At 42.7% G+C, this 13,755-nt stretch overlaps 1 protein-coding gene across 3 annotated transcripts in view; it reads left to right on the forward strand.

Moving 5' to 3' along the window:
- The window catches only part of TRAF7 (TNF receptor associated factor 7), a 49,413-nt gene that overhangs the window by 23,095 nt on the left and 12,563 nt on the right, over positions 1–13,755 (forward strand). For all 3 annotated transcript variants that reach the window (XM_063430486.1, XM_063430487.1, XM_063430488.1), the window contains 4 exons: positions 3,261–3,352; positions 4,895–5,011; positions 5,694–5,786; positions 8,924–8,957. In XM_063430486.1, coding sequence (XP_063286556.1) covers positions 3,261–3,352; positions 4,895–5,011; positions 5,694–5,786; positions 8,924–8,957 — 336 coding nt within the window. The remainder of the gene's footprint in view (positions 1–3,260; positions 3,353–4,894; positions 5,012–5,693; positions 5,787–8,923; positions 8,958–13,755) is intronic.

The raw sequence follows: 13,755 nt of genomic DNA on the forward strand, positions 1-13,755 counted from the left end.
ACGTAACCTTTAATAAAATCTGGTGAATGGTGCCACCGCCCTTAAAACAATGATATTTCTATATTTTAAGGATAGGGAGAGCCTACGTATAGGAAGTTAGATACTGGATAGTGTCCTCTGTTGTGTGAGCGGCACTAGTGAAAAGCTAAGGAGGGGACAAAATCATGCCTTCTAGTGGTCAAGCTGACGTTGGTATTTGGGAAACCCCCAAAGAAAATGAAAGATTTATCATAACTTCTGGGACCTTAGATAATGCTGTGCTATACACTGTTGGCACAAAAGTTAAATGAAACACATAACTCTATAGGCACGGGCAGCAATGAGTTAGCTGCTTTAACTCTGCCACGAGTTCAATGTAAGAAAGTGATAAAGCGAGAGCTGAATTGGTCACTTCAACTAAACAGGGCTTTCCAATGGTAACAGAAAACACACCCGTATCACTATGTAAACAGGAACAGCAGTAAGGTGTCTGCTTTAACTTTACCACCAGTTAGATTTCAGAAAATGGTTAGAGCCGAGGTGGACTGGTCTCCTATTCGTGATGAACAATCTCCTAGCGTGGGGCAGGGAGGAATTGTAGAGATGTTCAGCCGATGCTATGTATGGTAATGTTATTCTAATTGGTATCGTAGCCAACTGGATAAGATTAACAATAGAGCCATAAAACTAATGGAGCAACTAGGGAATGGTAGGGAAAATAGTTACATAGACAATATGAAACCTGACATGAATATCCTGCTGCTATCTAAGATCCCACTGTGCCTTCGAGGGCACCCCTTAACCACAATAAAGCTGACCCTTATCAGCTAGTTCTACATTCTTCCTCCCCCAGAAGGCAGTATAACATTAGACAGGAAGTTGTAAACTCAAAGTAGATCCTATTGTGCTAGTTGCGGTGGCTAATTAGTCTGATAAAATTGCAAAAGCATTCTGTAAAGATGAATGCTCTCTCCCAATAGACCAGGTGTGCCTGAATGCTAAAGGCACGCTCATAGTCCGGTAGCTGGAAAGTGCGCGTGTATGAGCCCCTGACGCGCGTTTCGCCACTAAGGCTCATCAGAGGGGAGCCGGACCATCCAGGGAGTCCAGTTAAAAAGGGGGACGCTTAATGTCTATTGGTTCATTTGAAAAGGGTGAGCACCAATTAGAGCTTCCCTGGTGGGTTCTGATTGGTTGATGCTAATAGACCGCTATTCATTCACGAATTGTTGGAAATGTAGAGCAAGATGGGTTAATGGTGTTGATGCCTGCATCCACAGCACTATAACAGATTCCTAAGTGTAATTGTTATGAAGATCTCTAGGTCATAAATACGTGGACACATTATGCCAACAAGTGATGGCTCTTATTAGTATTTGATTGCTATCTGTATTATTACACAAGGTAGAGGAAATATGGATTGGTGTCCACATTGTATATTAATAGGACTTCCATTTAAAGGACCACTATAGTGCCCTGAGGGTGCCCCTCCCGCCCGGCTCTGGAAAGGGGAAATGGGCTAAAACTTACCTTTTTCCAGCACTGGGCGGGGAGCTCTCCTCCTCCTCTCCGCCTCCTCTCCGCCCCGTCGGCTGAATGCGCACGTGCGGCAAGAGCTGCGCGCGCATTCAGCCGGTCGCATAGGAAAGCATTTACAATGCTTTCCTATGGATGCTTGCGTGCTCTCACTGTGATTTTCACAGTGAGAATCACGCAAGCGCCTCTAGCGGCTGTCAGTGAGACAGCCACTAGAGGATTAGGGGAAAGGCTTAACCCATTTATAAACATAGCAGTTTCTCAGACCACTTCATTAAGCTGAAGTGGTCTGGGTGCCTAGAGTGGTCCTTTAAGGGATAATATGGTTACACTATACACCCACAAGTGGCACTTCTGACTTTTCTTGCTTTTCTTTAGTATAAGTGATCGTGCACCAAGGTTCTATAAGGACAAACGTACAGTGACTCTACTCAATTCTACCTGCATAGTATTATGTATGCAATCACTGGTCTAAAGGGATACTGTTACCTACAATAATGACTGAGAGTACATTCATACAGCCGCCAACAGTTTAGGAACTAGTGATCAGTGAATGAATATGTACCATGTAAACCGCAAGGTCTTTTTATATGTTGAAAGACAAACCGTTTTAAAGAGACACCATAAACACCTCCATCTCAAAAAAAGTGGTCTGGGTGCAGCGCCCCTGTCCTTTTAACCTTGTAATGTAAAACATTGCTGTTTCCTAGATATGGCAATGTTTTTTTTTTTTTTATTGTCGGTTTTACAAACCTTTTCCTGACGGCCTTTTGAGACACTTTTGCTGCTATAACCGAAGCACTCCATTATAATATATTTCCTTATTATTACATATGTAATAATAAGGAAATATATAAAAAATCCTTGAAAGTGAATGTTCCCCTTTTAAAGTGTACATTCTCAGCTTACACCTGTCTTCCTCTCTTTGGCTGTTCTTAAGCCAGGAAATGTATAACTTGATGAGCGTGCACAAGAATGCAAAACGGGCTCCTGTGTCAGATCCCTTGTGGAGCCGTTATTGGAAATGGCCCATTTATTTAGCATGGTTAGTCTTGTACCTTGTGTGAAGATTCCACTGGATTCAGCTGTGCATGGTAATCAGCGCAGGCTGAAAAGGCATCCAAGCTAAACATAACGCAAAGTAACAAATATAATAGTAAAATAATTAGCTTTATAATATTGAGTTATATGTATATACCATTTCAACCATTTAGTAACTTTAGTATCCCCACAGTAAGCATGCATATTCTCTTTGAGGGTATGTGAACATACAGCTTGCAGAAGTGGCAGCCTTTCCAAGCCCCCACTCTCTTTCCCCAGCTCGGACTCTCCGTCTATGCCAGGGAATTGACAAAAAGCAGGCGCTCTCTAGCCCAGAAAGCCTGAAACTTCTGTTTGCTCTGTGGATCTAATAGAATCTAAAGAAAACCTTGTGACGCTCTGTCAGCCAGGGAGCTGTCCTTGCCCTCAGTTTAAAAAGAGCTGATTTCTATTAAAATCTGCACTTTTATAAACTGCCAGAAATATGACGGACTCCAGACACACAAAGCACTTCAGCAAGTGGTTTGGAGTGTTCCTTTAATAAAAAGTTTTATCATATACTAAATAATAAAAAACAACTCGAAAACATTAATGACGGGTCAGCTTCAAATTAAGGAAACCCTTCTAATGAGACCAGATAATGAGTGACATTTTAGTTATGGGTTCTAGATACAAAGTATTACCGTTATTCCTTTCTCTTGCAGCTGATGGGACAAACACGTTTAAACAGCACCGCCGGACCCCATCGTCTTCCAGCACCATGACATTCTCCTCCAGAGATGAAGACGATGTTATGGTAAGTTAAAGCACCAGTAATTTAAATAGCGGACATGATACAAAACAGGGGTTTCTTAAAGGTTTACCCCCAGCTGAAGGACTACAATGACCATGATGCTTTGAGAGCACTAAAGGTTTACTACAATCCTATTGTAGTGGTTTTGTTGCCAGTAGGACTCTGTCCCAGTTCTCCAATGTTTAGCAATATTTTTGCAGGGCTGCAGGAGCCAATCAAGTTGCACATGCTCATAATTGACATTAAATAGGCCAGAACTCTTGTTCTGGGCGGGCTAATGGTGCCCTGGTGGCACTGCTGAAGGTGGAGTTACACCGCCGACATTTAAGGGGCTATATTCTCTATGTTCAGGGTTTCAAAGTGAAATGCTGCACATACAGACTCCAGGCACCATGACCACTTCAAATCACTGAAGTGGTCATGGTGTTTTGAGTAACCCATTAAGAATGACACAGCATCAAGGGACCTTCAATTCTGCAACACCTCAGACTCTAACCTTTAGCCACCCTTATAGAACAAATATGTCCTACCTTTACCTAACAGCTGCTGTTAGACTACAATTCCCATCATTCTCGTGGATATTGTAGTGTAACAGTTGAAAAACGACAGTAAGACCCATTGTTATAGTATGATCATTTAAAGTTCCTGCTCAATGAAGTCCAATGATGAACTATGCTAATAACTTACATTGATCACTGATATTTTAAAAATAGTGCATGGTGTTTTTATATCACAATAAAGTCCTAGATATTAAAAAATTAAAACAGTAATCCAGTGAGTTAATTAACAGATGAGGTCAAACCTAAGCACCTCAGTGGTTCGTGAACTAAATTTCCCAGCCGGCTGAGAACTCTAGGAATTGTAGTTCACGGATAGCCGGGCTAGAGAAAACCAGTGTTCGTTTTCACGCTCTGCCCAGCGGAGCTATAGATCTTTTTCTACTAGTTGGGCCTCAGTGTTGCAGCTTATTTAGCAGCTTGGCAAAATAACCTGTATGCCATAAGATAAAGTTACTTTATGGGGTTAAAACATGCTGTCTCACCCCCCATACGCTCAATATAAACCCCCCTTCCTCTTGCCTCCTCATTTCTCTAGCAGGAAGCTGCTCGGCTCTCTGAATTCAATAGGAGGAAATGTGCACATATACACAGTAAGCAGACCTGGCAGGAGTCAGACTCAGAGAGTGGAGCAGCACATACTGAATAGACTCAGGGAGAGCCTACAGACTGCGTTCCTTCCAGCACAGAGCTGTATCATAGCCAGCCTAATTCTCACCTTACTATCAGAGATGGAGCAGTCCCCGGGGGTGCGGAGAAATTAGCCAAGTATTATCTCCGTAGTCCAGGAAAAAGGGAAGCTGAATGGTCAGCTAGGTGAAGATGAACGGGAAACAAAACGAGGATTTTTGGGACGGACGCTTGATTTTGTATCACGGATTATTGTAGGATCTCTCATTCTCTTATCTAATTCAAAGCAGAGCTTGTTGATGTTGTTATAGTAAGGATTTACCGACTTACGCACCTTATTTCCCTGATATTTCTTTAGCCTCCTATTAGCACTCCTAGACGCTCCGACTCGGCCATATCCGTTCGGTCCCTGCATTCGGAGTCCAGCATGTCTTTACGCTCCACCTTCTCTCTCCATGAAGATGAAGGAGAGCCGGTAAGGCCTAACACTTAAAGGGGAGGCAGAGCTGCAGAGAGCTGTAAGTAGCTGTGTGTTGGCGGGTTCCTATTAATTTGGGAACTATTTCACGGCCGTTCTCTATAGAGGAACTCATCACGGTGGAATGCTGCTATGTATAAAAAAAATACCCTGGGAAAACTTTTCTCTTTTATTTTTTTTTATTAAAAGTGAGCCTGTTGACTAAAACCAGTATTAGGCTAATCTATCGAGTTTCTGTTACAATTATCCACAGTGTGGCAGAGTTTTTTATAATATGTTTTAGTCTGTCTTTATTGGTAGATCCATACAGGGACACAGATTCATTTATTTTTGTCACTGTGCAAAAACGAGATCAGTGTTGCTGCTTCCCGCACCGGTTATAATGTTTTACGATATGGTGACAGATTCATTTTACTAGTGCTAGAGTGGCTGGTATATTTTGTGATCCTAAGAGCTTACAATCTGTAGGGTTTTTTTCCCCCCGACTTCCTTTCCTCTGGCTTGCAGCAGTTTGCTCCGCATTGAGGTATATTTGCTGCTAAAAGCAGTGTCTTAGCGCACTATCCCTGCGCTAAGGTGTGCTGTTTTGCGCCAATTCAGAGCATATGGAGTCCAAGGTGTCTGTCTGCAGAGATATTGTGATGGTAAAACCTGTCTCTTTTCGTTTCTTACCCCCCAGGATCCCCTAGTGTTTGCTGAGCAGCCATCTGTCAAACTCTGCTGTCAGCTTTGTTGCAGCGTCTTTAAAGACCCCGTCATCACCACATGTGGGGTAAGTGTGCATTCAGCAAAAACTGAAATTGTGCAATTTGCCCCCCCCAAAAAATAATTTGTCTTAAAATGCCTGTTCTATAAAGCTTGTCTTCTAATTAACATGCACTGTATTAATATTAAACAGTCCTTGATTATGGAGATATAAACAGAACAACAAAAAGAAGAGGGTAACGAGGGTCCTGCAAAAACAATTTAAAATCTTTTTAATGTTGCCTATGTTTTCCTGAGTGTGTATACTTCAAGAATATCTGTTCTTTTCAAGGAGTAAGATTCGTTTTACAATAACCTAGGGGCTAGTTGAAATGTTGGGCTGGTCTTTCTGGGGTCACGGTGAGAACGTTTTGTTTTCCTGGTCAGTGACCCTTTTGACGTCACTTAGGTCATTCCCCCCAGTGGCCAGCCTTTTCTGGTTAATCTGGGTTGACGTAATGTTTGTATTGAGGAAATTGAGTCACATATGGAATATTCTTAGCATGGGAGAGCTCCGTGTAAAAGCTGTGTGCAGAGCATGGTTTAATGAACTCCTGCAGAATATATATTACATGGTCCACGCGTACAGTAAATAAATGTGCCTGATTTCTAGCACACATTTAATATTAGCAGGTGGGCTCTGTACTCTACACCCAACACCTTTTGTATTAATATATTCTTATTGGCTACTTATCCTTTACTATTTTTATATAACTTGAAGTTATACAGTGTTGTTTTTGCTTTCACTGCACAGATTATTTACCTACTCGGTGTTGGCAGATAAATCACTCACCCGAAATGATCCACACCTCACCTAGGGCAGTGATATGTAAATGTGATTGTGTGTGTTGTTGTATGTCTATGTATGTGACCAAGTGTTTGATTGTATGTCTATGTATGTGACTGTGTTTGTGTGTGTATATTTGTATGTCTATGTATGTGACTGCCTGTGTGGTTGTATATCTATGTATGTGAGTCCCCTCACCTAGGGCAGTGATATATGTGTATGTGATTGTGTGTGTTGTTGTATTTCTATGTATGTGACCAAGTGTTTGATTGTATGTCTATTAGGGATCGACCGATTATCGGTCTGGCCGTTATCGGCTGATATTCTGTGTTTTCAGCAGTATCGGTATCGGCCAATAAATATACTGATATTGCTGATAATGCAGACCAGGGCCGCGGCGGTCCTGGAGGTCCCAGCACACTCTGACTTACCTTCCCAGCCGTTCCCTTCAGCTCCCCTGCCTCACTCTCGCGAGTCCCGCGACCGTCAGAGCATTGACGAAGGTAAGTAAGAGTGTGCTGGGTGCATATCCCCCCTCCCTGTTATCGGCTATAGGCCTGAAAGTTCACAGATCATCGGGATCCGTATCGGCTCTAAAAATCAATAACGGTCGATCCCTAATTGTCTATGTATGCGGCTGTGTTTGTGTAATTGTATGTGTATCTATGTGGCTGAATGTATGATTGTATGTGATTGTGTATGTGTGTGTATGTCTATGTATGTGTCTGCCTGTGTGGTTGTATATCTATGTATGTGACCTAGTGTGATTGTATGTCTGTGTGTGACTGAGTGCGATTGTATGTCTATGTATGTGACGTGTGTGCGGTTGTATGTGACTCTGTGTGAGATTGTATGTCTGTGACTGAGTGTGTGATTATATGATTGTATGTCTATTTATGTGACTGTGTGTGATTGTATGTCTATGTATGTGACTGTGTGTGATTGTGTGTCTATGTATGTGATTATGTGTGTGCGATTGTATGGGTATGTATGTGACTGTGTGTGATTTTGTGTCTATGTATGTGACTGAGTGTGTGATTGTGTTTGTGATTGTATGTCTATGTATGTGACTGTGTGTGATTATGTGTGTATGATTGTATATCTATGTATATATTTTGTGTGTGTGTGATTGTATGTCTATGTATATGCTTGTGTGTGTTTGATTGTGTGTCTATGTATGTGACTGTGTGTGGATCTATATATGTATTAATGATGGTGTTGCTAGATGCATGGTTGATTGAAGCAGAACATTAGCCTTGACTGGACTTTGTCAGACAAAAACCTGAATATACAACTGGAGACAATTCTCCAATGTGTTTTTTCTGTTCAGCTGTTTTGTCAGTTCCCTAGTTAAGTCCTGGTTTAGTGAATTTTTTGGCTCAGGTTTGAAAAGTTCTGCTCCTGGCAAGGAAGGAGTAGATGGGTCACAGTGCCCGGTCCCTCCTCCCCTGATCATTTTGATCAAATCGCAGGCTGAGCTGTGGAAAGAGTGTGCGGGAAGTTGTCAGTGTGGGAGAGCAGGCCTCGTTGGCAGTGTTCCCCTACCAGGAGCCAGAACACTGCAGCTGTGCTTCTCAGGAAGGGGGGGGGGGGCTAGAGGGCTGTGCTATCTGAAGCAAACTTTTATCAGGGGTTAGCTGTGCACAACCCAGTAAGCAACGTGCCAGCTGACCAAATCAAAGGCCAAAAGGGTTCTGGGAGAGCCCTGTGTAAATAAAGAAACATTCTGAAAAAAATCCCTGGCTCTTTTAATCCGATGTAAGGTAGGACAAATAACTGTATGCCCAGAACGTAGAATATATAGTGAATTTCCGTTTAAAATGGCAGAAGACACAGTAGGGATATTAAGGGGTTTGTTCACTAAACAGCTTGTTGCAGTTAAATTGACTTCCAAGTTATAGAATAGCCAACAATATCCCCCTCCCATAACCAGTATGACTAACATTTTCTTTGACTCGGTGGTTATGGTGAATAAAGAACAGAATAGAACTATAGTAGTCAGTCATAAGGCGAGCACTAGAACTGTCTCCTGTCTCCAACTACAAATTATTGTAGTGATTATGGTGCAAGGAGCCCCACCCTCTGCTCTAAGAATATAGGCTCTATCAGCTTTTGGCTGCCTGAAAGTGATGGGAGGTGTGATGGAGCTACAGCTGGAGTGTGGAAGATAGCTTTCTGTTTTGTATAAAACAGGTTCATTTTAGAGATTGCTGACCAGGGGAATTCAAAAGCTGAGGACTACATTCCCATTGTAAGCATTGTGAGAAACGTAGTGTACAGCTGGTGTTGGTTTATAGAGCGTTTCTAGCACCCAGCTGTTTAATTTCTGTTACAAGCTGGTATATCAGACTAACCCCTGTCTCCTATCTCTCCTATAGCACACATTCTGCAGGAGATGCGCCTTAACATCTGGTAGGTACATCCTCACACCCGCAGATCCTCTCTATGATAGATTGTCTTATGCTGGACAAGGGATTCTGTGCATTTCGTAAAGGTTTAGTGAGAACAATACAGGAAGCACACAACATGAAGGCAACTGGAAGGGGATGTGTGTCTGTCTTTACCTGTCTCTGTCACTCTCTTTCTGCGTATCTCTGTCTTTACCTGTCTCTGTCACTCTCTTTCTGCGTGTCTCTGCCTTTACCTGTCTCTGTCACTCTCTTTCTGCGTGTCTCTGCCTTTACCTGTCTCTGTCACTCTCTTTCTGCGTGTCTCTGCCTTTACCTGTCTCTGTCACTCTCTTTCTGTGTGTCTCTGTCTTTACCTGTCTCTGTCACTCTCTTTCTGCGTGTCTCTGCCTTTACCTGTCTCTGTCACTCTCTTTCTGTGTCTCTGCCTTTACCTGTCTCTGTCACTCTCTTTCTGCGTGTCTCTGCCTTTACCTGTCTCTGTCGCTCTCTTTCTGTGTCTCTGTCACTCTCTTTCTGTATCTCTGCCTTTACTTGTCTCTATCACTCTCTTTCTGTATGTCCCTGCCTTTACCTGTCTCTCTCTATCACTCTCTTTATGTGTCTCTGCCTTTACCTGTCTCTGTCACTCTCTTTCTGTGTGTCTTTGGCTTTACCTGTCTCTGTCACTCTCTTTCTGCGTGTCTCTGCCTTTACCTGTCTCTGTCGCTCTCTTTCTGTGTCTCTGTCACTCTCTTTCTGTATCTCTGCCTTTACTTGTCTCTATCACTCTCTTTCTGTATGTCTCTGCCTTTACCTGTCTCTCTCTATCACTCTCTTTATGTGTCTCTGCCTTTACTTGTCTCTATCACTCTCTTTCTGTATGTCTCTGCCTTTACCTGTCTCTCTCTATCACTCTCTTTATGTGTCTCTGCCTTTATCTGTCTCTGTCACTCTCTTTCTGCGTGTCTCTGCCTTTACCTGTCTCTGTCACTCTCTTTCTGCGTGTCTCTGCCTTTACCTGTCTCTGTCACTCTCTTTCTGTGTGTCTCTGTCTTTACCTGTCTCTGTCACTCTCTTACTGTGTGTCTCTGCCTTTACCTGTCTCTGTCACTCTCTTTCTGTGTGTCTCTGTCTTTACCTGTCTCTGTCACTCTCTTTCTGTGTGTCTCTGTCTTTACCTGTCTCTGTCACTCTCTTTCTGCGTGTCTCTGTCTTTACCTGTCTCTGTCACTCTCTTACTGTGTGTCTCTGTCTTTACCTGTCTCTCCCACACTTATCACCATTACTGTTTTATAGTGCCAAAACATTCCATGTGGTAGTTGTCAGACAAAAAATTGTTGACAGAACTAAGAGTTGAAGAGGAAGCGGGGTAAAGTACAGTGTGTCAGAGGGGAGAGTGCCGGGTATCACACCTGTATCTAGGTAAACGTGTTGTGTGGGAGAGCGATTGAATGTAATGTGAGAGAGTATTACAGACGGTGGACACCTCAGGTATGTGAGCAGGGACAAGATGTTCACCCAGGAAGATAAAGTCTCATAGAGTTGTCTCATAGTAAGAGCTAGGGCATACTTTGGTCACATCTTGCGTTAGATAGAACTGAATACGAGCAATGTTTTTAAGGTGGCAGTAACTCCATTTGGAGATAAAACACAAAGTCTGTAATGCAAAAATTAAGAGACTCATAGGATAATACTGTGTGAGTACCAAGGGTGTACTAGATGGTAAAAATGCACTCACAAACCGATCATTGATAGTAGGCACATCAGGTAAGTCTTACAAGCAGGCTGTTTGTCTCCTCAATATCGATGTATATACATTTTTATTCCCCCACTGTATTTACACATATATCGAGGTGTGTTTGACAACTTCTTCTATTGCCATTTGGAGATACACTGGGCAGAACGTCAGACCAGAGTTAATAGTGACATCAATGGGCATTTAACTGACCCATTCTGTTTCTGTGTGTCTCTGAATTCTGGCCATTCTCTCCCATTCTGTTTCTGTGTGTCTCTGAATTCTTGCCATTCTCTCCCATTCTGTTTCTGTGTGTCTCTGAATTCCGGCCATTATCTCCCATTCTGTTTCTGTGTGTCTCTGAATTCCTGACATTCTCTCTCATTCTGTTTCTGTGTGTCTCTGAATTCCTGCCATTCTTTCCCATTCTGTTTCTGTGTGTCTCTGAATTCTGGCCATTATCTCCCATTCTGTTTCTGTGTGTCTCTGAATTCTTGCCATTCTCTCCCATTCTGTTTCTGTGTGTCTCTGAATTCCTGCCATTCTCTCTCATTCTGTTTCTGTGTGTCTCTGAATTCCTGCCATTCTCTCCCATTCTGTTTCTGTGTGTCTCTGAATTCTGGCCATTCTCTCCCATTCTGTTTCTGTGTGTCTCTGAATTCTTGCCATTCTCTCCCATTCTGTTTCTGTGTGTCTCTGAATTCCTGCCATTCTCTCCCATTCTGTTTCTGTGTGTCTCTGAATTCTTGCCATTCTCTCCCATTCTGTTTCTGTGTGTCTCTGAATTCCTGCCATTCTTTCCCATTCTGTTTCTGTGTGTCTCTGAATTCCTGCCATTCTCTCCCATTCTGTTTCTGTGTGTCTCTGAACTCCTGCCATTATCTCCCATTCTGTTTCTGTGTGTCTCTGAATTCCTGCCATTCTATCCCATTCTATTTCTGTGTGTCTCTGAATTCCTGCCATTCTCTCCCATTCTGTTTCTGTGTGTCTCTGAATTCTGGCCATTCTCTCCCATTCTGTTTCTGTGTGTCTCTGAATTCTGGCCATTCTCTCCCATTCTGTTTCTGTGTGTCTCTTAATTCCTGCCATTCTCTCTCATTCTGTTTCTGTGTGTCTCTGAATTCCTGCCATTCTTTCCCATTCTGTTTCTGTGTGTCTCTGAATTCCTGCCATTCTCTCCCATTCTGTTTCTGTGTGTCTCTGAATTCCAGCCATTATCTCCCATTCTGTTTCTGTGTGTCTCTGAATTCCTCCCATTCTATCCCATTCTGTTTCTGTGTGTCTCTGAATTCCTCCCATTCTGTTTCTGTGTGTCTCTGAATTCCAGCCATTATCTCCTATTCTGTTTCTGTGTGTCTCTGAATTCCTGCCATTCTCTCCCATTCTGTTTCTGTGTGTCTCTGAATTCCTGCCATTCTCTCCCATTCTGTTTCTGTGTGTCTCTGAATTCCAGCCATTATCTCCCATTCTGTTTCTGTGTGTCTCTGAATTCCTGCCATTCTCTCCCATTCTGTTTCTGTGTGTCTCTGAATTCCTGCCATTCTATCCCATTCTGTTTCTGTGTGTCTCTGAATTCCTGCCTTTATTTCCCATTCTGTTTCTGTGTGTCTCTGAATTCCTGCCATTCTATCCCATTCTGTTTCTGTGTGTCTCTGAATTCTGGCCATTCTCTCCCATTCTGTTTCTGTGTGTCTCTGAATTCCTGCCATTCTCTCCCATTCTGTTTCTGTGTGTCTCTGAATTCCAGCCATTATCTCCCATTCTGTTTCTGTGTGTCTCTGAATTCCAGCCATTATCTCCCATTCTGTTTCTGTGTGTCTCTGAATTCCTGCCATTCTCTCCCATTCTGTTTCTGTGTGTCTCTGAATTCCAGCCATTATCTCCCATTCTGTTTCTGTGTGTCTCTGAATTCCAGCCATTATCTCCCATTCTGTTTCTGTGTGTCTCTGAATTCCGGCCATTCTATCCCATTCTGTTTCTGTGTGTCTCTGAATTCCTGCCTTTATTTCCCATTCTGTTTCTGTGTGTCTCTGAATTCCTGCCATTCTATCCCATTCTGTTTCTGTGTGTCTCTGAATTCCTGCCATTCTCTCCCATTCTGTTTCTGTGTGTCTCTGAATTCCTGCCATTCTTTCCCATTCTTTTTCTGTGTGTCTCTGAATTCCGGCCATTATCTCCCATTCTGTTTCTGTGTGTCTCTGAATTCCAGCCATTCTATCCCATTCTGTTTCTGTGTGTCTCTGAATTCCTGCCATTCTATCCCATTCTGTTTCTGTGTGTCTCTGAATTCCTGCCATTCTCTCCCATTCTGTTTCTGTGTGTCTCTGAATTCCTGCCATTCTTTCCCATTCTGTTTCTGTGTGTCTCTGAATTCCGGCCATTATCTCCCATTCTGTTTCTGTGTGTCTCTGAATTCCTGCCATTTTCTCCCATTCTGTTTCTGTGTGTCTCTGAATTCCTGCCATTATCTCCCATTCTGTTTCTGTGTGTCTCTGAATTCCTGCCATTCTCTCCTATTCTGTTTCTGTGTGTCTCTGAATTCCTGCCATTCTCTCCTATTCTGTTTCTGTGTGTCTCTGAATTCCTACCATTATCTCCTATTCTGTTTCTGTGTGTCTCTGAATTCCTGCCATTCTCTCCCATTCTGTTTCTGTGTGTCTCTGAATTCCTGCCATTCTGTTTCTGTGTGTCTCTGAATTCCTGCCATTCTCTCCCATTCTGTTTCTGCGTGTCTCTGAATTCCTGCCATTATCTCCCATTCTGATTCTGTGTGTCTCTGAATTCCTGCCATTCTCTCCCATTCTGTTTCTGTGTGTCTCTGAATTCCTGCCATTCTCTCCCATTCTGTTTCTGTGTGTCTCTGAATTCCTGCCATTATCTCCCATTCTGTTTCTGTGTGTCTCTGAATTCCTGGCAGTCCCTACTTTTGTGAATACCCCTGTAAGAGTGACAAAGTGAATTTCATAATTTAGTCAGTTAAGCTAAAATCCTCCAAGTCAATTTTGTTTTTAATTTGGAGATTTGGGCTTTAAATGTGAAATTCACTAAGAATTTCGTGCAATGCTCACTTTAGTCATGAACCCTG

Source organism: Pelobates fuscus, chromosome 8 (genome assembly GCF_036172605.1).
Source record: "Pelobates fuscus isolate aPelFus1 chromosome 8, aPelFus1.pri, whole genome shotgun sequence".
Classification (NCBI taxonomy): domain Eukaryota; kingdom Metazoa; phylum Chordata; class Amphibia; order Anura; family Pelobatidae; genus Pelobates; species Pelobates fuscus.